Here is a 26,160-nt window from a genome sequence, read left to right as displayed (position 1 = left end):
ACAGGGTCAGAAAAATGAGTACAAAATTCAGGGTTTAAAGAGAATTCAGAGTTTAAAACATTTTTTCCCCTCTTTTTTTAATCTCAAAATGTTTCTTTCCCTTGATCAGTAACAACTGTAACCATGTAGCTTGCTTTGTCTGGCTTCAAATGTACTTTCACTAGAAGATCATTGTAATTCAGATCCATTCAGTGCTGCTTCACTTTTGTAATCTGTTAAGATTAAGTAGTGTACCCTCCACATGTTTTAATGATATAGCACATTGATAACATTTTCACTCATTTAAAGCCGTGTTTACTGACAGAGTTTTAGCACCAAAAACATCCTAAAAGGCAATCTTCACACATTCAAATAGCTTGAACAAGTAATTGATACACCTTAAACTCTGGCTAGTTCTGAATTTTCCAAATTAAGGTCACATAATATAAAAATCACATACTTAAAAAAAGTTGGTAGAAATACATTTCAAAGATGAAGAAAATACATTCAAGGTCACTGATACCAATTCAATCTTCGCTCTAACATTCAAGGTGCAATAGGCTGACTTTTAATTGGACTTTGGATTTTTCTTAAGGGAATGATGGAAACTTTATTACTAAAGATGGTAAAGTTGTCAGTGACAAGAAAATCAGGAGGTCAACAGAGGGAGGTGTCCAAATACAAGTGAGAATCAGTCAGTTGTGTGTGGGAATCTAAACTGATTTATGCAATTTCTCAAGACCCTCAAAATAAGAAAATAAGAGAATTTTGAAAGAAGGAAAAAAAAAAACCACCAAAGAGGTGAGACACAGCCATTTTGATGGGGGGGGGGGTGCCTAACTACTCAATGAGGTCATCCTATCTCCCGGAAGTGACACGTAATCACCTGCTTTGCACGAGCTCCGCCCCTTCCCTCAGAGGTCCCGCCCCTTTGCCAGCAGCCGGGAGGGTGTTAGGGGGCGTTTCTCCAGGAGGAAAGCTGTGAGCTGCGACGCTGAGGAAGGGGACCCCAAAACGTCTGGCACTGCCCCCTCCAGGGATCACTTTGGACCGCATCACTCGGCCCAGCGGGATTCAGAAACGCCGAGGGGTCAACCTGATGGGTTTCGGGGTCAACGGAAGAGGGGAAGGGGAGCCCTGGCGGGGAGAACCCCCCGGTCCCCCGCCCAGCAGCTGAGGCACAGGAGGGCGGCCATCTTGGCCGGGAGGGTAGGGCTGGGGAGCTGCGGGCGCCGTGCGATTGGGGGGCTCGCCCGGAAGTGACGCCAACTACCCGGAAGCGGAGGGGGTTCCCTGGCCCACTCCCCCCTCGTTCGTTTGCTCCCCCGCTTCCTCCCCGCCCCCCTTCCTCTCCATTCGTTTCCCCCCCTCCCCGTTCCCTGCCTTCTTCCCCCCCCTACCCGTCCCTCCCCCCCCAACCTCCGGAGCTGGGAAGAGAGTCAAGATGGCGGCGAAATCCGATGGCGGTGGCGTGGGGGTGGGCTTTGCCCAGCTGCACAACCTGGACGAGGCGGTGGGCAGCGGCGGCGAGGAGGACGGGGAGCCCGGGGGAGGCGGCTGCGGCGGCGGCGGCGACGGCAGCGAGCCCGGCGAGAGCAGCTCGCTGCACATCTGCCACTGCTGCAACACCTCCTCGTGCTACTGGGGCTGCCGCTCCGCCTGCCTGCGCTCCCTCCTGGGCAAGAAGCCGCGCCGCAGCGCCGCCGCCGCCGCCGACGGGGGGGACCAGCCGCTGCAGCCGCCCGCGGCCGCCGACCACCACCCCCCGACGCCTGCCGCTCGGCCGCAACCGCCGCCGCCGCAGGTGGAGCGGCCGTGGCTCGACTGCCTGTGGATCGTGCTGGCGCTGCTGGTCTTCTTCGGGGACGTGGGCACCGACCTGTGGCTGGCCCTCGACTACTACCGCAAGGGGGACTACGGCTTCTTCGGGCTGACCCTCTTCTTCGTGCTGGTGCCGTCGCTGCTGGTGCAGAGCCTGAGCTTCCGCTGGTTCGTGCAGGACTACACGGGCGGCGGGCTGGGCGCCGTGGAGGGGCTCAGCAGCCGGGGCCCCCCCATGATGGGGGCCGGCTACGGCCGCGGCGGCCCGGGCTCGGCCACGCCGGGGGCGCAGCGCCTGTGCCGCCTCTCCGTGTGGATCTGGCAGTCGGTCATCCACCTGCTGCAGATGGGGCAGGTGTGGAGGTAAGAGCACTGCGGGGGTGGGGGCGGGGGCCCGGGCAGCCGGCCCTGCGGAGGGCCCCGCGGGCGAGGCCAGAGCCCTCCAGAGCGCGTTCTGCCCTCGAGGTGCCTCGCAGTTGGGCCCCTCGGACGGGTCTGCCCCGGGGTCTTGAAGGAGGGGTTTGCCGCTCACTTCCCCTGGCGTCTGAAAAAGACCGTCGTTTGATCCGGATCCCTGGCCACGCCTTTTGGCCCTGGGAGGCCCCAGTCCCGCTGTTTGTCTATCTTCTTCCCGGGTTCGCACTTACCGGAGACCCTGCCTCATCCTTTTCCTTCCCTCACATCTCTGTAGACCTCTTATTCCCGTTGTCCCTTTCCCCTGTTTCCCAAGGTAACCAGCCGCTAGCGCTTTTTATCTGCACCCCAGCTCGCCTCCTGTTGGGGGGGGGGGGGACCTTCCTTCTTCCAAGCTGGTTTTGCATTCGGTTTTGTCCCCTGGTGAGACATCTTCCCCTCTTCCCCGTCTTCTCTCCGCAGTGGCCTGTGTGGGGCTCTGTGCAAAAAACCCCTCTCTGCCTCTCCTTTTAGCACTCCTTTATTCCACGCGCCCTCCCCCCTGCAATCCTATCCCCTGCAAATGACTCTAAACCGCTGCCCTCCTTGAAGGAAAAATGACTTTTGTTTCTTTTTTCTTTTTCTTTTTCTTTTTTTTTTTTGCTGGATTAGACCCTTTTTTTTGGTGACAGGTAAAATTGTGTCGTATATACTGGGTGTAAGCGTTTGTTTTTAACTCTCACCTCCAGAAAGTCAATTAGCCACCTGGACACCTATTCTGGAGGAACGTTGTTTTTGATACCTAGGCCAGTGCGTAGGGGATTTATGTTTACACAAGCCCATGCTTGGCCCTGCGGCCCTTTCCTCTTTTGTAAATTTCCCCTGTGCCTGGTGAATACCTCCCAAACCACTTGCAGAGGTTCTTTTTGCTACCCACCTTAACTAAGGAAATGATCCCTTTAAAATCTTGGTAAATCTTTGCCCTCCAACTTAAAAGCTTGAGTGTATTCTGGAGACTGTGAGTTTGTAGGTAAACATTTGCAAGAGAAGCGAATCTTAACTGAAGCTGAATTACACAGAGCTCTTCGGGTACATTGCTTCTGTGAGAAGACATTTTGCCTAGATTGCCCTGAGTCCTGCACCTAGTAGGAGGTTTTAGGTGCTCTGTATTTCAGTTAACTGAGATGTACTTAGGTTAACTGACATAAAGTTCATTGTCTTTTGAATTGTTTGTCCAGATCTCTCTTTATAGTTTCAAATAATGACGTTTCAGAAAGCATGGGATTGAATTAAGTCAAATCATGAAAGTGACTGCAAGAACTTTGTCCTGTAGGGTTTATATGCAGATTCAGGATTGGGGACCTGTGAGTGGTTCTTGATTTTTCTGATACTTCTAGGCTTGTTTACTGGTGCTCCTAGATTGAACCTAGCAACCTTTTTTTCCTAGCTGTACTTGTCTGCAAATAATTGGTTTCCTGCTGATAAGTTTATAAGAAAGGGGTAGTGGGATAAAATAGGGGGGAAAATGATGATTAACTTTTAGCAATTTTGAGTGTAGCATGCGGTCAGGTAAAATTTTGAAATATGTTTTGCATTTGAAATCTAAATCTAAAAACCTACCTGAACACCCAAATCCATATTGAATCAAAGGTAGTAAGTTTGATACGGGGGATACTTTTTTTGATTTCTTGCAGGTTGGTAAGATGCAAAAGAATGAAGGGGGAAAGGGACAAGAAGGATGGGGGAGAGAGATTTTGAAATACTAGTAAAGATAAACCGCATATATTTAATAACTAGGTTTCTGAACAAGCCAAAGTCCCCTGTCGCTCCCTGTCTTTAACTCCTAAAGTGTAGACAATCAGTATCTTGGTGTCAGGTTCAAGTTCCTGAGAGAATGTTTCTAATGTAATCCATCCTAGGTATTTATTAGTAGTGAGCTTTTGGGACATGATGGAATTGGAGTTCAGCTTCACAAATTTCTTAGAACAATTTTTCCCCTAATCTTAATTGCATTTGGGTAAAGAAGTCCAGATTTTGGAACAAACTAAAAAGTACATTTTAAGTGTAATTTTAGGCTTTTATACTTGTTTAAAATAGGGTAATGTATTTCTTTCCCAGATCTTCCTTGAAGTTTCAAGATGTGCAGTGGTATAGATATTTCAGAAAGATGCCTATGATTTTACTATGTTTAAATTTTTTTTCAAGATTAGAATATGTGTCTAAATTTTTCATAAAGCTTTCAAAGTATAAAGTACTAAAAGATACGTTAATTCAGCTAAGTTATTTATTCCAACGTAGCTGTACTTCAAAAGAAATAATTGCTGATGAAGGATTTTCTTTCCTTGCTTTAAAATTTTTCAATAAGCTTGTTTTGTTTGAAATGTCCCAGGAACAGAGTCTCCTCTTTACTACCTGCTAGGCACGTGGCTTGCATGCAAATCATTCACATGAAAAGCATTACAAGAAGGTTTTCATCCTTTTTTTGTTTGAATTTCTGGGCAAACAATTACTTATTGTGTGTATAAACACACATCATCTCAGAGTTTACTGTAGATTTTTGGGGTTACAGTTGTTCCCTTAATTATATTTGCTACTTAAATTTTGCTATTTCATGTGGTCATGTGACAAGGGTAAGGCCTAGGAATTATATCACTGATTTGGGCTACATTTCTAAGAAACATGTTGGTAAAGTTGTACATTGTTAAAACTGATTCCATTAAACCATGAATACCTGTCTCTTCACCTGCTTCTTTTTTTTAATGTAAAATCATTTGACTCATGCTTGGACAGATCTCAGTGCTAATTTAAGAGATTTTAGTTTTCCTTGATAGTAGGGTGATACACTTTAACGTGTGATGCCTTTCCTGTCGAGATGCAAAATACTTGATAGCTCTTTCACCAAATGACTTTACAGAATGTGAGAAAATATTTTTGGCTAGGCCAGAATTGGAGCGTGGAAGAATAGTTGTCTGTGGGATGATTTGGTTTCATGGACCTCCTTTTGCAGAGTTTTGGTGTGTGATTAAGGTCTACTTAATGTATGTGTTACTCTCACTAATTACTTAACATGTAACTTAACGGTGTAGCTTTATGTGCTCTATTTTTCAGGTGCTTTTCCCAAGGATGGAAGGTATATGAGTCACTCATAACAAGAATGTGAGTCACGCCGGGCTTCAGTTTAGTGAAAGTGTTATTAGAAAGCGCGATCATTTTCTTAGAGGGTTAGACCTTAGGAACGGATTGATTTAGTTTGTATATTTGCATCGTTGTAAGTTTTTTCCTTCAGTGTATCAGCCTTCCTGTGCTTTTGTGCTACCTTTAGAGGGTGTTCAGTGTTTCGGCAGTTCTCTGCAGTCACGAAGCAACAGTTCTTTGACTGAAATTTCATCTAATGTCATGATATCGCAGCCAATCGTTAATCTCCCTATTTGTTTTTATGGGTGTGTTTACACCTTTCTTTTTCACAAAGTCAAAGAAGAATTTATCTAAAATCTTAATAATTTTTGCCATTTTTAAAGTGAGTATCAACTGTCTTTTCTCCTGGGAGATGGTGTGGGGTGGAGGGTTGCCTTCAAGGGAGAAAAAAGAAAAAGGTGTTTTACATATCATAATAGCCCCATCCATCTCTGAACAGTTAAAAGCTTTGTGTGTTTTGCAGTTTTTCCTGTTTTAAGACTGGCATAATGTAGGGACACAGCTTAATCAGCAGGAAATGTTGCTGGGCTGGTGAAGATGGTTTTTTCATTACTGCTTCTTCACCCCCCCCCCCCCCCCCCAGCAAGATATAGGGATGCTTGGCATTTTAAGGGCCTTTGTTCTTGTTGAATCTTTTAGAATGTTGGTTCCTAACTCTGGCTGAAACTAGAACCTACTACAGCTTTAAAAAAAAAAGAAAGAAAGAAAATGTTTAAGGTCCCAGAGTGGGACCCAAGTAATCTTATTTTTAAAAGCTCTACAGGTGATTACATGGGCAGCCAGAGAAACAGTTGAGAAACAGTTTTAGAATTGTTTCAGCTTATTCATTTGGAGATTGTTGTTGGATTTTTAATAAATGATGGAACAGTTGGGAATGGAATGATGTGGTACTATGACTTTCGGTTCCTGGACCCACTGTAACAAAAAGACTTTGCCTTGGAAACAGTATCTAAAAATGTACCTGGAGCTGTTTCTAGTATATGCCCTTAAGGTACTCTTGTTTTTTTTGTTTTGAGCCCAGTATGGGTCTTCTAAAAGGATTTCTAAGTTGAAAGTACTCTTGAATAAAGGTAACTTCTTTGCTTTTGTGTGATCCAGGTAGTACTTTTATGATTATGTTGTGTGTAAAAGGTGTATATTACTTTTAACTTTGAAATGAATCTCGGGCAGGCTTAAGGTAAACATAACTGGGCTTACAAGTGGTATTGGACTAAGTGATCTATAATGTTCTTCTTGCTCTAAGATTTTGTGATTTAAGAATGGAAATGTTACCTTGCAAATAAGGAAATTTCATTCGTGTGGGGCCAGAGTACCAGTCACTGTCAAATGAAGATTGTATACACGTGTGTGTGTGTGTGTGTGTGTGTGTGTGAGTGAGTGAGTGAGTGTCGGGGGCTTTACATATCTGCTTATTACTAGATGGGAATCTAAATATTTTAAAAATACATTATATTTTATCCATAAATTTAATGGAATTCTGTTTCAAAAGAAAGTGGGATTTTTTTTTGAGGGGAAACGAGAAAAATTGCCAGAAGTAAATGTTTTTGCACAATCAAAAAAAGTCTTGTTGAAAAAATGTTGAGACTTACCAGAAAACGGATGTGCTGTAAAGTGTCAATAATTAGAACAACGTGTGGCTGGCAGAGGAATTAGGCAAATAGGTAGTGAAACAGAATAAGGAGTGAGGTAAATAGACAGGTTTATGGGAATTTAGCAGATAGTAAAGCATTTCTAATCCATGAAGGGGAAAAGGGTTATTTCACAAATGATATTGGGGCAAATGACTACCCAGTTGGGAAGAATTGATTTCTACCTTACATAAATAAAGATTCTAAAAGAATTAAAGATATAAACATAAAATAGTACATGTAAAAGAAAATATAGAATAATTTTATAATTTTGCAGTGGGCAAGACCCTTTGATACCATAAAGGAAAAAAGAAAGGTATCACAACATTAAGTAGTCTTAATCTAGTTATTCCCTTCCCCCTCCCACCACCTGAAAAATCATAGAAATACATAATTAGTGGAAGTTATATATATAGATAAAGAGCTACTTCCTCAAGGAGAATGACTATGAAGAGAGCTTCCCTGAAAATTATTTCTCATTTTTCAAAGAATAGAAACAGTAAAACTTGACATTTATGGTAACTTTTCAAGGGAAGGTGATGAAAAAAATGGCATGGTGTTGAGTAACATTGCAACTAGTGATGAAGGATAGTATTTCCAGAATGATGGAGAAACAAAGCCTTAAACTCTATGTTACAGAAATGTAGCATTCTAGAAATGTAGTAGGCACATGTCAGAAATCACAGGCAGTTCATTTCTGTCTCTTAACAATACACGTACTGTTTTGCAGTATGGTTTGATTTTGCAGACTTTATCCAAAAGTCACTTAGGCTTATGTAACTGATAAATTCTGGACTATTGCAAAGATTCTGTGGGATTCAGAAGTAATCTGTGTCTGACGTATTGCCATTTTCACCCTGGGCTGGTAGCTTTATGGTGTTACTTCTGCAAGGAAGTTTATGGCTAAAACTTTAGTTTATTCCTTCATAATGTTCTGTTTACCTACTTTCTTCTAGTTAGAATTCTGGATTTCTTGTTTCTTTCTGAACGACTTAAATTTTTTTAAAATGTCATGAACACACAACCTCATTTAAAAAGTTCAGTGACTTTTTACATTTGCCTGAAGACAATCCACTACTTATTGTTATTGGGGATTTGTTGTTGTTGTTGTTAAGGGACAGGACATACATAGTGTGGTATACAGGGAACACTGTAGATTGGAATTAAGAAGTCTGGTTTATCATTCTACAAGTTACAAAAAAATCTCTGGCTTCAATTTTCTCATATTTATCAAATGAGAAGTTAAAGTTAGTGATCTTTAAGGTCTCTTCAGTTTTAAAAAGTTTATTATGCTGATAGGGATTAACACTCTGAAGTTTTAAAGAAGCAATTTCATGCTTTAGTTTGAGCAGTTAAAATATTTTGAAATGTATAGGTTTCCCAGGAACTGCCTTGAAATTTTACCATGTGTTATTTTGATATACTAAACATTCTCATTATTTTCAATAACTTTGCTGCCTGTAGAGGCATTTTTATCTCTCTGTAGTTAATGTTAGAATTCATAGCAGATTAGACTTTCTAAGAAATGTGTTAATGCTGGTTTATTAGCTAACTTTGTGAATTTGCAATTTCAGCTAAAATTCACATCTTTTAAAGTTCATTTTTTGTAGTCTTCAGTTATAAATTTTTTTACTGTTAGATTAAGCTTAAAGCAATGTATGTATCCAAGTTCTAGATTTTGGAGGTTTTCCTGGATTGTTTATTAGATTAATTTCTTTATTGGGGAGGAACCTCAAAGTCACCTACTGCAGTTTATTATTTGCTATGTGTTCTCTAACTTTGAAAAGTTAGTGTTCGTAATTATTGTTTTTTTAATGGTAGCTTCTATGTCAGTTGTGAGCTGTTCTGGGAAATAATTCTAAGTGAATTTTGGTTTTGGTATTCTTAGATTATGGTATAGGTACTTTTCTGGTTCTAGTTGTATTTCCTGATTTTGCTTGGAGGACTTAGTGAATATTGTTACAATGACATTGATAGCATTTCTACACAAGAGTCACCTTTAGATTTTTCTTTTCTGTATATCTGATATGTATATATCTTGGTATATTACATTGTTTTTACCCATTTTAAAACAAATCACTATATCCCTAAGGTATTTTACGTATTGCTAACAAAGTTTCTCATATATCACTTTTACCTTGAAATGCCAGTTTTTAAAATAACTTTTTTTACTGACGAGTAATTGACATACAATATTTCATTAATTTCAGGTATACAACATAGTAATTTAATAGCTCTGCTGTGTGTTACATATCTGTGTCATATGCATTTTATAACTGGAAGATTGTGCCTCTTAATCCTCCTCACCTGTTTCGTCCATCACCACACCGCGCTCCTCTCTGGCAACCGTCAAGTTTGTTCTCTGTATCTGAGTCTTTTTTCTGTTTTGTTTTTTAGATTCCACATATAAGTGAAATCACTGACTTATTTCACTTAGCATGGTACCTTATAGGTCCATCCATGTTGTTGCAAATGGCAAGATTTCATTTTTTAAGATAGTTTATTTGAAGTTAGGTTTTATGTGTTTATTTAATCAATCAGTCTATCTCTACACCCAGTGTAGGGCTCAAATCATGACCCTGAGATCAAGAGTCACATGCTCTTCCAACTGAGCCAGCCAGGCACCCCAAGATTTCATCTTTTATGGCTGGATAATATACCACATCTTGTTTTTCCATTCGTCTATTGACGGATACTTAGGTTGCTTCCATATCTTGGCTATTATAAACATTGCTATAATGAACATAGGGGTACACATGTCTTTTCAAAGTGGTTTTTGTTTTCTTTGGATACATACCTGGAACTGGAATTGCTGGATTGTATGGTAGTTCTATTTTAAATTTTTTGAGGAACTTCCGTACTGTTTTCCACAGTAGCTGCACCAATTTACAACCTTAACTACTTACAGTGCACGAGATTCCCTTTTCTCCACATCCTCGCCACACTTGTTACTTCTAACAGGTGTAAGGTGATTTCTTGTGGTTTTGATTTGCATTTCCCTGATGATTACTGAAATTGATCATCTTTTCATTGCCTGTTGGCCATCTGTGTGTCTTTGGAAAAATGTCTCTTGTTTTGTCCTGTTTTTTGTTTTGTTTTTAGAGAGAGAGAGGCAGAGGGAGAGAGAGAATCTCTAGCAGGCTCCACATTCAGAGCAGAGCTTAACCGTGGGGCTTGATCTCATGACCTGAGTGAAATCAGGAGTCAGACCTCAACCAACTGAGCCACCAGGCACCCTCCTCTCCCTCCTCTGTCCATTTTTTTAATTGGAGTGTTTATTATTAGTTTTTAAATACTGAATTATGAGTTCTTTATATAGTTCACATGTTAACCCCTTATTGTATATATCATTTGTGACTGTCTTCTCCCATTGCCTTTTCATTTTGTTGGTCATATCCATTGCTGTGTAAAAGCCTTTCAGTTTGATGTACTCCCATTTGTTTGTACAAAAGCTTTTTAGTTTGTTGTAGTCAAAAGTTTTGAGTGCGGTATTTTGGTCTTTTTTTCTTTTTCAATTGTGAGGATACCATTTCTGTTTTATTTTGGTTATCAGTTTGTAGACTATGGACTGTGTACTCATTACCCATTTCTAGGAAGAAATTTGAATATTCAGTTCAGAGAAAGGTAAACAAGAATTCTTTAAAGCACTCTTGGGAGTTAGAGTTGCTAATTATTGTTTACCGTGGGGAGATGCTCTCAAGGAATCATAGGTACATGAAATAGAAATCTTTTACTATTATGCCTCCCTTTTAGTCCATCCTAAATATACTGGACACATGAAGAAAGATGGCAACAGTGAGGAAGATACCAAATCCATTGCTTGGGAAGCCTGCCAATAAAATAGAGCTGGCACAGAGTTTAGAACCCAAGCTCTTCCAGATAGTGGACACACCTTACTTTCTGTCTTCAGCTGTGTTTCTTAGAGTGGTGAGAGAACATCTTGTATTTTAGGATAGGCCCCAGGGCTACTTGAATGCAGATTTATGGGCCTACCACAGGCTTAAGGAATTAGAGTCCCATAGAGTTGGGCCAGGGAATGTGTTTTTCTTAGTCTTCATTATGGAAACTTTTAAGCATACAGAGAGTTAGAAAGAGTAGTGAACACCTGTTACCATCTACCTGGTTTCAATAATTAACATAGATATCTTTGTCAGTGTATGTTTGTGTATCTAACATACTATGAGGAAGCACCTCTCTGTACTTCAAATACTAAATAATTAGAATAATTCTACATAGCTGTAATACCATTATCCCATCATTATCAATGATTCCATAATTTTACAGAATCATGTAATAACTGCTTATATTCACATTTGCCCATTTGCCCCCAACAATTTCTTCTATAGGTTTTTTCCCCTCCAAACAGGGATTTAATTATAATTCACTCATTGCTTTTGTTTCTGTTACCCTAGAACAGTTTTCTTACATTTTTGCCCCTCGTGACATTGACTTATGCAGACTCTAGGCCAGTTCATACATGTTCTATATTTTGGATTGCCTAATTGTTTTTTCCAAGTATCATCTGACCTCTCTGTTTTCTGGGTCAACTTTAAGGTGCATCTAGGGGCTTGATTTTATTCAGGGTACATATGTTTGCCAAAATACTGCTTCCTACTTCCTTTTTGCGTCCTGTCAACAGGCACATGGTATCTGATGTGTTGCACTGTTAGTGATGCTAAGGTTTATCTCTTGGTTAAGATTCTGACTGCCAGATTTTTCTGTATAGAGGTATATATTTTTTCCCTTTTGCAACCAGTAAATAACTCGTGGGATAATACTTTGGCAAGATGTCAGTGTTGTTTCCTAGCAACCTTTTACCCACTGCCATTAGCAGCCAGTGAGAATCCTCCCTGTTATCAATTATGACATTGTTGGTGGGAGGTGGGATTTGTATTTTAAACAAGCTCCCCAGTAATTCTTACCTTTCTTTAAAGTTTGGGAGCCTTTGCTCTAGAGGAATCAGTACCTGAGAATTAAAAAAAAGAAATTCTGTCCTGAAGAAGTGAGTATGAATCTAGGCCCTGATGAGTTCTCAGTGGGTTGTCAGTAGACAAAGTTTAAACTGCATGTTAGTTTTGGAGGAGCAAAATTAGTGTTCTCGTGTTTCTCATATGTAATAGCAATAAGTCAAGGTAAAGACTAACAGAGATATGTAGTAACTATTAGTATGTATGACTTAAAGGAGAGTGGCATAGAAGAGGCGTATAGAAATTACTAAGGAGGAAAGGCAGCTGTATTGAAAATTCTGGTTTTGCAAATATTGTCTCATTTAAATTTTCATAAGTTTTTGTGCTCATTTTATAGAGGAAGAAATGGGTTTAGAGAGGTTAAGTAATCTGATGTTACTGGTAACTAACTGGTGGAGAAAGGTTTTGAAGGTAGATCTCATTGATGGCAAAATTTGTGCAGTTTTCTTTATCAGACTTCTCTTGTAATGATCAGAAGGCTCTTCTCACTAATTACTTTGCTTTACTTTGGGACTTTGCTGTTCTGCTTATTGAAAATGGAGAAATGATATTCTTGAACCACTGGGCCCTCTTGATGTAAAGCTAGGGTCCTTTGAGACCTCTGATTTCTAGTCTAGTGTATTAAACTCTGAGGAGTGTGGTAGGCTTATGACTCTTAGTCAATTGTAACTGCTGTTGTGATTCAAGCAGCTGAGTGGTACTGCTGAGTGTATATCTTTAGGAAGTTATTTTCTGTACTTCACCCTAGTCTCTTTCTTGGGATAGGTGATTCTTCCAACCCCGTGATTTCCACATTACAGAAAGGAGTATGTAGGGTTGACCACACCCTCTTGGCCACTCTTTATCCCTGCAGGTCCCACCTAAAGGCTGCACCCGTATGTTGGTTCTTTGTGACCTGTTGGAAACACTGAAAGCAACAGCTCTTAAGATTCCTGAGATTATAAAGCTATTATTTCCAAACTTTGGCTGTGCATTGGAATCATCTGAGGAGTTGGATATTTGGGTACTACCATAACAGATTAGGATCCATTAGATCTGGAAAGGCCTTGGAATCTGTATGTTTTAAAAGCCTATGTTTTCACAAAGGTCCCCCAGCAGTGCACCGAGATGAGGACCACAGTTGTATAGGTTGATTTTTGCCACTATTTGCAGTGATAGTTCTTGAGAAGCAGTTTCTGTTAGGATCACTTGGAAAGTTTTTATAAATCTGAGCACTGGGCATGCCAGATTTAGAGCGGTGGACCATACAGAGGAAGTTGTGAGGATGATTTTAATGGATCACACCAGTGTTAAAGCAATCTCTGATTTGACGTTACCCTTAGTTGGAATGGGTTGGTGAAAGTGTGTATTAATCAAGTAGTAGCAAGATTTGTCATCTATTATGGCATAGGGATTACCATAAACTAAAGCCTTAGAATATTGTAAAGACATTTAACTTTAAAACTGTATGGTGTATAATTGAATATTCCTTTGATTCAGAAGCTTCTTTGGAAGTTTGAAGTACTTCGGGGTCATTATTAACACAAATTACCACTGTTAGTGTTCTAGAAGTGCCAGGTTAGGTGTTGGGGAGATTGATATTCAATCCAGAGTGAATTTCACATCTCGAATTTTCAGAAATGTTGTATATGTTGAAGTCAGTACTAAGGTAGGATTCCTAAAAAGAAACCAGTGAGTGAAAGAGGAGAAGTGACCTAAAAGGTATTAAATGGGTGTCATTACACACAGGGATGAAGGAAGCAGAGAAGAAAAATGATTTCACTACATTTTGCTTGACAGATTCATGAGCAGAGGGTGGATAACTAGGGAAGGGGATCGGAAGGGGTCATGGAGTGTTTTACTCTGTTACTCCATGTTGGTAGGATATCAGTGCAGTAGATCAACAAGGAAACCTAGAATCCGTACATACCAAAATAGTGTCCCTCGGGGTTCCATGTGGGAATGTAGTGTGGCAGTGGTGAGGCAGTTCAGGCTCCTTGTAACTGGGAAATTTGGGGTCAGAAATCCTAGTGGAGGCAATGGCTGGCAGAGATGGGGCACAGAGTTTATGGGCGAGCACCATGTAGACCAGGTTGGATCCTCTGATTTTGGATCGAAATGAGCAAAATTCCCACATCTGTCATTTTGCTTGGTTATGAGGAATGCAGCTCTGGAGGAGTCACCTAAATAGTATAAGGAGCCTTGTATGTTCAGGATGCTGCCATTTTGCCTTCTTTAAAGCAGTTTTCATGAAAGCTGACTCCGAAGGAAAAGATTATGCTTTCTAAAAAGGAAATTATATTTTCAAAATTCAAGCAATCCCAAATGGTTTGGTTAGACCTAGTGTGTGATGGTGTGCCTTTGGACTAGGAGAACAGAGAAGCTACCTAAAGGATTTATTACTCTGTTTGCAGACTAAATGACAGTTGTAAAAGTGAAAATGAAGTTAAAAGCAATTATATTATAGATTTGGAAATATGGAGAATTAGAATATGTTTGTAGCATTTATGGACTATATGGTTTCCATTGTTTGCTAGGGACTACATAATTTTTAGGTAGGTTTTCAGATGGTAGTTGTCTAGGATTAAATGAGATGGTGTTTGTCAGGCTGCTAAAGGATTTGTAATGGGGACCCATGAGGTTGGATTGTGTCATTTTGCCTGTTTGCTTGACATTTGCAGTTCACGATCTCAATTTGTGATATGCTCATACCTATTCCTGAAAAACCTCTCATTCTGCAAAATCACGCACTAAAACTAAGGCCTGTGGGGGGAAAAAAAGGATTAAGGCTAGACTACTTAAAACTATGTAACTTTGTAACCATAGCATTAACAAAAACAATGAGAATCCAGATAAAAATACCACTACGGTAGTATGGGTGACATTTGCACTCCCTGCCAAGATGATTCTAGGTCTTATTTTATTCTGGGACATGTTTTTCTTTGATATGTAGGTTCCTGTAGCTATTAGCTTCTATTGGAGGCCGGTTTCACCATAATTAAAGCTCTGATGTAAGGTGTAGCCTTCATGTGTATCCACAGCATCACAAGATAGTGGAGAGCGTAACGGACCCTAAAGCCAGTAAAGTGACCACCCCTATTTGTGCCACAGGAAGGTAAGACTTTGGTAAGATTCTCAGTTACCACTTTTCTTAAAATCTTTATTTTGTTTTTCCCTCTAAGTCTTTCTTATTATTTCTGAACAGTCTTGTCCAGGATAGCTTCAAAACATTAACATGTTGGGAAGAATCACTCAAGAACCAACACTACTTTCCCATCACACTGTTGTCATTCCCATTTTGCCAGGCAGGTGTGAAGGAATCCATGGGACAGAAGCATGCATTTTGGCAGAACTGACATATTTTTGAGTCTCTGACGGTTTCATAATGCAGCTCTTGAAAATACCAAGGTTCTATTGTTTTGGGAAGTTCTAGTTTGGGAGACACTAGTGTTTCAACGTTAAGTGAAATTGGTACCCTTCTCAAGTTTTGTTTTTGTTTTTTTTTTTTGTTTTTTTTTTTTTTTGGCCCTTATATACAATAAGTAAGTGAAGAGGGGCTATTTTAATCCATTTTAAAATGTCTGCTTCTATCACATAGTCATTGGATGGAATGTGGGGATGTCTCAGTGCTGCATCATTTGAACCACATATGTGGAGCAGGAATGGTTTTAAATTTTGGTTCATTTGAAATGTGGTTTTAGTGAGCTTTTAAATTAAAATTCATCTGAGCATACAGTAAACAGAAAAAGGAGCAACAGTAGCCAGTTGTCAAGGAAAAGACTGATGGGTAGAATAAACAGACGGCTTTCAGCAATATAAACAATCTGTTTTCAGAGAGTGTGTGGTTTTTTTTTTAAAGGATGATTGGGAGAATTTCCAAAATAAGTAGAAGTTAGTTAAATGTGAAAGGCAGCAGATATACAACATTTATGTTAGTGACTGTTACAGTTTGTTTCCTCAGTAAGTATAATAGCAAAAATTTTGGTGACTTAACACAATAGAAATGTCTTGTCTCCTGTGGGTGGTCCTGGCTGATAGTGGCTTTTACATCCTTTAGGGACTCAACACCCTCAGCATTCAGCCAGTGAGAGGAAAGGGAAAATGGAGAAAGTATAATTGCTTCCTAAAAGCCCTACCTAAAAGTGAACACATCACTTGTGCTGAAAATCCATTGTGAAGAACTAGCCCTGTGACTGTAACCACATCAGGTGAGGCTGGGAAATGTATTGGTGCCCAGGCGGCAGCTTTGGACCATAGAAGAGGAAGCTTAGATTTTGGTGGACGCGCTGAGAAAGGAAGAATTCTGAGCTTAGACCAGGTATCCTTCAGATTAACGGAAGGTATATACATGTGGGTGTGTGATGTAAATTGCTATCGACTGAAGTATCAAAGAGAATTTCATTTTAGTTTGATTCATGTTTTCAATATTTTAGGATTTGTGAGTCGTGTCAGGCCTCTGTCTCATTGTATCCTTTAAAAAATGTAAAAACTATCCTTTGCCTGAGGGTCCTATAAAAACAGGCCAACCCCTGTTTTAATTGGTCAGGTAAAACAAGTAACTATTTAAAGTAGCCTTTAATAAAAATAACTAAGTTCAAACATTTTAAGTGTGATCCATACTAAATATACTAAATTAAAACGTAATGGAATAATACAACTAGAGTTAAACTTTTCAGATGAAATTTAATTGAGGTAAAAATGTCCCTCATAAACTAAATAAAAAGTATTGTGGCCCTATGTCTAACCCTTGTCAGTATTTCAAGTCTTTTTTTTTTTAAAGTTTATTTATTTTTGACAGAGACAGAGTGCAGGCATGAGCTGGGAGGGGCAGAGAGAGAGAGGGAGACACAGAATCTGAAGCAGGCTCCAGGCTCCAAGCTCCAAGCTGTCGGCACAGAGCCTGACGCGGGGCTTGACCTCACGAACTGTGAGATCATGACCTGGGCCAAAGTCAGACGCTTAACCAACTGAGCCACCCAGGCGCCCCCAGTGTTTCAAGTCTTAAAAAATAGTTCATCTGATTCAGGACAGTTTGGGATCTTGCGACCTGAGCACAGCTGATGTGAAACAAAGCTATGTCCCATACTTGGAGACCTGGTTGGGCACTATTCCCCAATAAGTACCCCTGAAAGTCGCTTCTTGTTTTTCATTTGTTAATTGTAAAGGCCACCAAATATATGACCTAAATATATGTGTAAAATTCATACTTAAGTTTTGAATTTTATGCTAAACTTTCCATTATTAAAATTCTAGATTCTATTTGTATGCTAATAACCACTGGGGATGGATTAAAATTATCTAAAAATTCCTTACAAAGTTGTTGAAGCATCTAAATATTAATCAGTGTAAAACTCAAACTAAAATGTTTTCATCAAAACATGTCAGTGTGTTTTAGAAGTTCTTATCGAAATCCATAAAATATTTAAAAAATAGAACCTATTATTCTCGTATTGAAGGTTTAACAGTCAACTGGTTTAAGATGTTTGTTCTGTTAATTCCAAATATTATTTAGGTTACGTTTTCTGGTATTCTTAATTGGCTTTAAATATTAGCTTACTGAAACTTTAAAATAATAAATACATGTGTTATTTAGAGGCTATTTAATAAAGCTCCTCTACATAATATCACCATCAGTTGAGACTCTATGAGGGGTCTAGATGAAGATCCTTGTTTTTTCTACAAAGCCAAGATCTGTGACTTGTATGCCTAATAAGTAATTAATATTTTCTGAGACTATTATACTGTAATGATAAAACTGCAAATTAGGATAAAAATTATACACCAAAACCTTTAACAGAAGCTATATGGTGTTACAGGTCAAATACACGTTATTTGAGATAAAACTTTTGTCCCATTGATCTTATTAATATAATTTAATACTTTTAGTATATTTACTTATATTATCTGGAATTGGCTTAGTCTTTCCCTCCCACTAGTCTATCTGTTGTAGGCATGCGCTATTTCCCACACTACAAACAGATCTCACTCCCCAGTATTGTATAAAGCCACAAGGTGACCCTGTCTGAGCTTGATCAAAATAAATACTGGTACATCTATGCATTCCAATATTACTGCTTCAGATGTTATAATGGTTACGCTGTGTTTAAAAGCTTATTCATAAGCCTTTTCAGGTTTTAATTTATCAGCTCACTTTTGGGTGGACTCTTCCAAAATCATACTTAGTGGCATTATAGTAATGTTAACACAGATCTTAGGAAACTCTAAGGCCAAATTAAAGGCCAAATTAAAAATAAGTATATTAACTTCACATAATACTCTTGATTGACACAGATACAATCTTGAGTAATATTTTTTTAAAAATTGAGCAGATAATGCTTCACACCCATTAGGATAGCTACAGTAAAACAACAACAGCAGAATAACAAGTATCGGTGAGGGTGTGGAGAAACTGGGACCCTTGTGTGTTGCTGGAAATGTAAAGTGGTGCAGCCATTATGGGAAACAGTATGGTGGCTCCTCAAAAAATTAAATGTAGATTTCTATGTGATGCAACAATTCCACTTCTGGTTATAAACCCAAAAGAACTGAAAACAGGGACTTGAGATATTTGTACACCTGTGTTCATAGATGCATTATATATACTAGCCAAAAGGGGGAAACAACCCAATGTCCATGGATGGATGAATGGATAAGCAAAATGTAGCATATACATAGACTACTTATTATTCATCCCAACGAAGGAAGGTCTGACACAGGCTACAACATGGACGAACCATGAGGACGTTATCCTAAGTGACATAAGACAGTTGACGAAAGCAGGTTACTTAGAAGAGTAAACTTCATAGAGACAGAAAGTAGAGTGGTAGTTACCAGGGAGCAGGCAGGGAGGGAAGAATAGAAAGTCAGGTACAGTTTCAGTTTGGGAAGATGGAAAGAGTTGTGTGGGTGGATGCTGGTGATGGTTGTACCACACTGTGAATGTATTTCGTGCCACTGTACACTTAAAAATGGGAAGGAGGGGCGCCTGGGTGGCGCAGTCGGTTAAGCGTCCGACTTCAGCCAGGTCACGATCTCGCGGTCCGTGAGTTCGAGCCCCGCGTCAGGCTCTGGGCTGATGGCTCAGAGCCTGGAGCCTGTTTCCGATTCTGTGTCTCCCTCTCTCTCTGCTCCTCCCCCGTTCATGCTCTGTCTCTCTCTGTCCCAAAAATAAATAAAAACGTTGAAAAAAAAAATGGGAAGGATGGTAAATTTTATGTTAAGTGTATTTTACCACAGTTAAAAAAAAATCAACAAACCCTTCAGATATTTTGACTTCTTTCTAGCCTTACAACTTAAAACATAAAAACATGAACAGATGAAATCTTTTTCTCTTCCTCACCCAGGACCGTTGGCCAGTTTAAAAAACAAAATACTGATATTTTGTTTTTTAATACTGATGAATACTGTCCTCATAGTCCCCCACTTGTGCTCTCTGTCTCTCAAAAATAAATGTAAAAAAATAAAAAATAAAAAATAAAAGAATGTTCAATATTAACAGCTTTTTCTACCTGGCCCACAGTCTTTAGGATTGTACCTGGCATTGATAAGGTTCTACTTGGCCAAATTTTCCTCCTTTATCTATTATCTAGATCTCTTTCTATACATACCAAGTACCTTGCTTAGGTATTCAAAGTAAATTCTCCAAATAAAGATATGATAATGTTAAAGGAGTTATAAATATGTGTTTATTAAGTGACTGTTCTTACTGTAAGTGAAACCAAGGAGAAAACCATAGTCACTTTGTAATTCGTTTACATTTGATAAGTGCTTGTGTAAAAAGTGGGTTGTGTATATTTAAGAATGAAGTTAGGTGGCTATGTCTTTTGAAATAAAAGTCAAAAACATTATCTACTACCCCCAAAATCTAAAACATGAGCTTTTAATTTTGTTATTATTGATTGATTTTTTTTTTAATTTTTTTTCAACGTTTTTATTTATTTTTGGGACAGAGAGAGACAGAGCATGAACGGGGGAGGGGCAGAGAGAGAGGGAGACACAGAATCGGAAACAGGCTCCAGGCTCCGAGCCATCAGCCCAGAGCCCGACGCGGGGCTCGAACTCACGGACCGCGAGATCGTGACCTGGCTGAAGCCGGACGCTTAACCGACTGCGCCACCCAGGCACCCCGATTGATTTTTTTTTTTAATGTGAACTTTTTAAAGAAAAAATGTTGGGGTGCCTGGTTGGCTCAGTTGGTGGAGCATGTGACTCTTGATCTTGGGGTTGTAGGTTTGAGCCCCACATTGGGTATAGAGATGACTTTAAAACAAAAAAAGAAAAACGTTGCTGTAAAATATTGTCATGCATGTATAAACTTTTGATGGAAAAAGAGTTCACCACCCTATAGTTGATGAGGAAAATACTGTGTATAAAGGTTTAACTATGCAACAACCCTTTAAAATCCTTTCAGCAAGGAAGGATGTTAACTAGCCATTTTACAACCTTTCCAAACAACATTACTGACAGAACTTCTCTGGACCTGCTACTACTGGGTCAAAGATCTTCAGTGGCCCCTCTTCATTCGCAGAATATACTCCAAACTTTTAACTAGTATCTTGGAGACTTTTTGGTTGTCATAGCGAGAGTGCTGCTGGCACCTAGTAGGTTGAAGCAAGGGACGCTACTAAACATTCTGCAGTGAACACGACAGTCCTCTGTGACAAAGAATTACTCAGTCTAAAAGATAGAGTGCCTGTGTTGAAAATCCCCCACATGGGTAGTCCTTTGTATTGCTCTGTTCAAATTCTAACTATCTTTTTAATGTTTATTTATTTATTTTGAGAGAGAGAAAGGGAGCATGAGTGAGTGCCAGGGAGGGGCAGAGGGAGAGAGAATCCCAAGCAGGCTCTTCACTGTCAGCTCAGAGCCTGACTTGGGGCTTGATCCCACCATCACGACATCATGACTGCGCTGGAGTCAAGTCGGACGCTCAACTGACTGAGCCACCCAGGCGCCCCTCTAATGATTTTTTATGACCTTTTTAAATAGTTAACTCTTCCATGAAAATGGGTACTGGTCTTTCCATTCAAATCATCATTCTTGACTGTTCGCTTTCTCAGGGAAAGTACTTTGGCACTTAATATTTTTATTTTATTTTTTACTTTATTTATAATTTGTTCTCTCCTTTAAGAGTGGGCTCTGTGTCTGATTCGTATTCATTTCTTGCAAAGAAATTTGTACATAGAAGGGTGCACTGTTTGAAAGAATGAACAAACGTGGCATTAAAGCATTGCATGGTGTTGACACAGGGCAACTAAGCCACCTATCTAACTGAACGATAGACACTCAGTACTTAGAAGATGGGTGTAAATGGGAGTCTCTGAACATAGAGTTTGAGTTGGGCTTCAGTGAAGGGGTAGGACTTCAACACCAGAATTTTGAGGGGGAGACATAAGACTGTGATGCGAATATAAGTATACACACACACACGCGCGCGTGCACACACACACACGCATACACACACACGGTATTTTCATTCTAATGCTGCCTTGAAAATAGCCTTCACCAATTTGGGAGGTTTGCTTGTGACAGTTTCTTAGGGTCTGGTTGGCTCAGGTGGTGGTTTTAATCTCTTGCCTTTGAAATGTTACATGAGCTAAAAGTATGTAGTGGTTTATTTTAATCTTTTTTCCGTGTATGGTGGCTAAAGGCTAGGTGCCCGGTAGGAATTAATAAGAATAATCAGTTATTTGCTTTTAAAAAGGAGACATAGGGGCGCCTGGGTGGCACAGTCAGTTAAGCGTCCGACTTCAGCCAGGTCACGATCTCGCGGTCCGTGAGTTCGAGCCCCGCGTCAGGCTCTGGGCTGATGGCTTGGAGCCTGGAGCCTGTTTCCGATTCTGTGTCTCCCTCTCTCTCTGCCCCTCCCCCGTTCATGCTCTGTCTCTCTCTGTCCCAAAAATAAATAAAAACGTTGAAAAAAAAATTAAAAAGGAGACATCTGTCAACTTGTAGTCCCAATTGTCAACCGTATCTTGGTTTTCTCCAGCTAGATATCTATTCTTTGGGCTATTGGACTCCTGTAGGCTCAGACAGAACCAAAACCAGTCAGAAAATGGAGAATTAAAGAAGGATGTGTTCATCTGTATTTTAGCAATTGTGTTTTTTTAAGGGCTTTGTCTCAATTTTATTTACAGCCCAGATTACAGTGAAACTAGAAGTTTTCTGTTTGGTCCACGCTCTTCTCTCATATCTTTTTTTTTTTAACCTTTAAATGTTTCTACTTAAAAATTAAATTTTTTTTTCTTTTCCTTTTTTTTTTTTAGTGATTTCTTCATGGCTGGGAAATTTTGTATCCTTTCTTTTTCTCTCCGAACTTTAATGTGTATGTACACAAAGTTTCTTTTTGGTTGGAATTTAGTTGTACTCTTCAGAAATTGCTTGATGACCACCTGACATCACATGAGACTATTTAATGAAGTAATCCATTTTTAATACATTAATTTTTGGGCCAATTTATAATTTTCCAAGTTTCATAATATTCTTGAGGTTGCTGCAGGTCAATCCCGGAGCTGATAAACTTTCAAAAGATTATACCAGAGTAGACTGATTCGTTGTTGAACATGTGAAATTATTGATTTGACCAGAATCCACGTTTGTGGTCTGGTTTTAGTCATTTTGCCAGTAATAGTGTCAATTAGGTTAACCTCTTTATCCATAGGACGGTTTCCTGCCGCTGCCTGTTGATTGGAAGACCTGGCTCCCACCCAGCCTCTGTGGCCTGGTACCTTGCTGTCTGTTCTATACCCTGATTTCTTGCCTCTGTTACAAAACTTAGTACGATGGGATCAGTTCTGTGTAGTTCCCAGTACAGAAGGAACTCAGGCTTCAGGCTTTCTCTGTCAGAGAAGTATCTTGGAATATACGTTAGATCATTGTTATCAGTTTCTTCCTAAAGACTGCTGTAACAAAGGATCACAAACCGGAGAGCTTGAAACAACAGACATTTATTCTCTGACAGTCCTGGAGACAAGACTGAAACCAAGGTGTCGGAAGGACCATGGCCCTTCTGAGACTGGCTAAAGGGCTCCTTGTCCATTCCTAGCTACTGGTGGTGACAGTTAGGCCTTGGCACCCTTTGCCTTGCAGCTGCATAATTTCATTACCTGATTCCATTGTCACATGGCATTCTTCCCTCTGTGTCTGTGTCCAGAGTTTTGTTTCCTTACGAGGACAACAGTCATAATTGGGTTAGGGCCCAGCCTACTCTAGTATGACTCCATTTTAACATATTACCTTTGCAACTACACTGTTTCCAAATAAGATCATATTCTGAGATACTGGTGGTTGGGACTTCCACATATCTTTTTAAGGGACACAGTTCAGCCTGTAACACTCAAGACTTTAGCATAGCAGGGTTTAAACTTCTCTTTCACAGCCGATGCGTCGATTTGACTAAAAATGAAGGCAGTTAGGGTATAGGTGGCTCTTCAAATATGGGAATTATATGCCGTAATGGTTACAAAGTAGGTAAATCTACAGCTTTGCCATGTGACAGGTAGGAATCTTTGTGGCTGTCCTATTATGTGCGTTGTCACACAACTGGTTCCTTCCACCCAACTTCGTATGTAACAAGGGGAACTCCGGTAGGGCTTCGTTACACATTACCCTGCAGATAATGCCTTTTTCTCAGTTTCTGTATAGCGCCATTTAGGCTTTGGAACAAATGACACAGTTCTTAGTTTGCCCACTGGTGGAACGAGAACTCTACCTCCCTGGTAGGGTTATTCCGAGGTTTGGACGAGAGGATGTTGGCATCGTATCTGGCGCACATGGCGTGTTTGCTCTGTGGGAGTTGCCCTCTCCTCCTCTCCATCTTCTCTTAGCCTTGGCCACGCTGGAAGTGGCTGTCAGCGGAGCAGCTGGAGTTCGTCGCGCTGCCAGCAGTAACATCTTGCTGCCAGTGGTGCCAGACTTTGCCCAGTGTTGAACTGGCTAAAAATAGTAACCAGGAAGACAGCCAGGGGAGGTCTCTCGCTCAGATTTCGAGACTTTATGGTGGTTTTTCTTTGAGAATGGTACTCACACCTTACCAAGATGCACTGATGGCTTGTGGACCTTGGTCCCGTTGGGTGCGGTGCTGTGCGGCACCGTGACACCCTGTGTACTTGGGGGTGGACCTCATCTGCCTTCTCACCCAGGTGTTTAAGTAGTCCTGGATTTGGGGATGGCGGGAAGTTTTGTGGGACAGACAGCACCTGAATATTTCAGAGAAGAGGTTGATAAGAAATTTGACTCAAGTTTTAAAAACGTATATGTGTTTATTTAATAAATAAAGGGATAATATAGTAAAATCACCAGTTTACCGGTATATTTGAGACCATTTCCTAGCCCTTTAAAGTGTCAATATCATGCTTAAGTTTTCTTTGGGGGGAATTTGTTCTTGATGTAGTAAATCTGTCAGATCCTTGCTTATCATCTGCTGTGTTAGGCGATTTTACTCAGCTCACCCCCAGTTTCTGATTCTGTAAATTGGAAATGATAGTACCTATTTTATTAATCTTAAGACCATTACGAGCATCAGAACAGGATTTATACGTGTTTGTCAATTAGGTCACTTCTCAGGTTTGTTTCAATTACGAGATTTTTCAACTTTTTCAAATCAGGTAGCTGGTAAAAGTGCATTGAAGATGCTAAGTGTGCAGAGCAAGAGCAGTGAAAGCGGCAGTTTGGAAATACTGGCACACAAGTTGGGAACCTTGTAAAATGAGTTTTGCGAGGTTTGTTTTACACTCGTGGAGTAGTACATTATTCAGCCCGTCTCTTGGGAGTCAGAAATTAGTATTAATGTGTCAGACTTTAAATGTAAACAGCACTTGTCTGATTTTTTTGAGCGGGACACAGTTGCATACCTGTATTTTTGTAGCGGCAGTCAAAAAAGATCATGAAAAATGCTGACCGGCACCACTGGTAATGCTGACAGACAGCTGAAGATACAGTGATTATGTTGGGGTGTCATTGGTCTGGTAGGTGAGGAAAACATACTGGACAAAGTGTAAAAATCCTGTATTGCTTTCAAAGTGAAATCATTATCTTCAAGTAGATATCAAAAGTTAAAAAAAAATTTTTTTGAGACCCTACTACAGAGGGACCTGAGGACTAGATCTTGCAAACAAATTGTCTTTCCTTTTTTCCCTTCTGTATTTTTGTAAGATCAGTTGTCACTCATTTAGTTTAGAAAGGAGGAAGGGGTAGGGGTACCTGGGTGGCTCAGTCGGTTAGGCATCCGACGTCAGCTCAAGTCATGATCTTGGGGTTTGTGAGTTTGAGCCCCTCCACCCCCCATCAGGCTTGCTTGCTGTCTGTGCAGAGCTCACTTCGGGTCCTCTGTTCCCCCTTTTCTCTTGCTCACTCTCTCTCTCTCTCACACACAAATAAACATTAAAAAAAAAAAAAAAGGAGGAAGGGGATCCTAATACTAAAAATTACTTTAGGGGCACCTGGATGGCTCGGTTAAGCATCTGACTTGATTTCATCTCAGGTCATGGTCTCACAGTTGTGGGATCGTGTCCCCAGTCAAGCTCTTCGCTGAGAATGAAGCCTGCTTGGGATTCTCTCTCTCTTCCTCTCTCTCTGCCCTCCCCCCCTCAATAAATAAATAAACATTAAAAAATAAATAAATTACTTTAGAACTTTGGCTAAATGTCCTCAAAACTAGAATGTGGTTTCAGGTGTTTGAGGGGTGAAAAGGTCCTTTGGTTGTCCTTTTTTTTCTTTTGCCTCACAGGATGGTGGGAAAGGGGCTAATGGAGAGAACTGCAGGATGTGCTCAGGAGACTTTAGGTGAGAGCAGGAATTGGAAGAAAGCTAAGGGCAGGGTCTCTTCCCTGTAAGTCAGTGTAACCTCTGAATGGATTAATAAGCAACCAAATGAAGGCACTTTGTGTTCTCAGCTATAGTCACAGCCACTTTGTTCCTTGAATCAAAGGAAGGAACAGAATGTCTAATTATAATAATCTCCTAATAATTACAATATTTTGCATTCATTTTCTTTTAAAAATCTATTTGAGTAACTACTAGCCTTCCGAAGATGTTGGAAAATAGTATTTAGGCAGCAGCTGGCAGCTACCAGTGTTGGAGCCTGCAGTATATAGCTCGTAGAAGATTTCATTAGTTGGACATACACTTTGATTTCCTCTTGCGGCACGAGTGCATTCTCTTGAGCAGCTGCTTTGGAAAGGAACGTACAATAAACATTT

General features: G+C 40.2%; 1 protein-coding gene across 1 annotated transcript in view; it reads left to right on the top strand.

Moving 5' to 3' along the window:
• The first annotated feature begins 898 nt into the window (after nucleotides 1–898).
• XKR6 (XK related 6) overlaps nucleotides 899–26,160 on the top strand; it is a 318,640-nt gene continuing 293,378 nt past the window's right edge. The window contains exon 1 of the mRNA XM_086703813.1: nucleotides 899–2,163. Coding sequence (XP_086559939.1) covers nucleotides 1,424–2,163 — 740 coding nt within the window. The 5' untranslated portion in view covers nucleotides 899–1,423. The remainder of the gene's footprint in view (nucleotides 2,164–26,160) is intronic.

This window comes from Puma concolor, chromosome B1 (assembly GCF_028749965.1).
Source record: "Puma concolor isolate L17-30 chromosome B1, mPumCon1.1.hap2, whole genome shotgun sequence".
In the NCBI taxonomy this organism is placed as follows: Eukaryota; Metazoa; Chordata; class Mammalia; order Carnivora; family Felidae; genus Puma; species Puma concolor.
The sequence above is the reverse complement of the archived record's forward strand: the minus strand, read 5'-3'. Positions and strand labels throughout refer to the sequence as shown.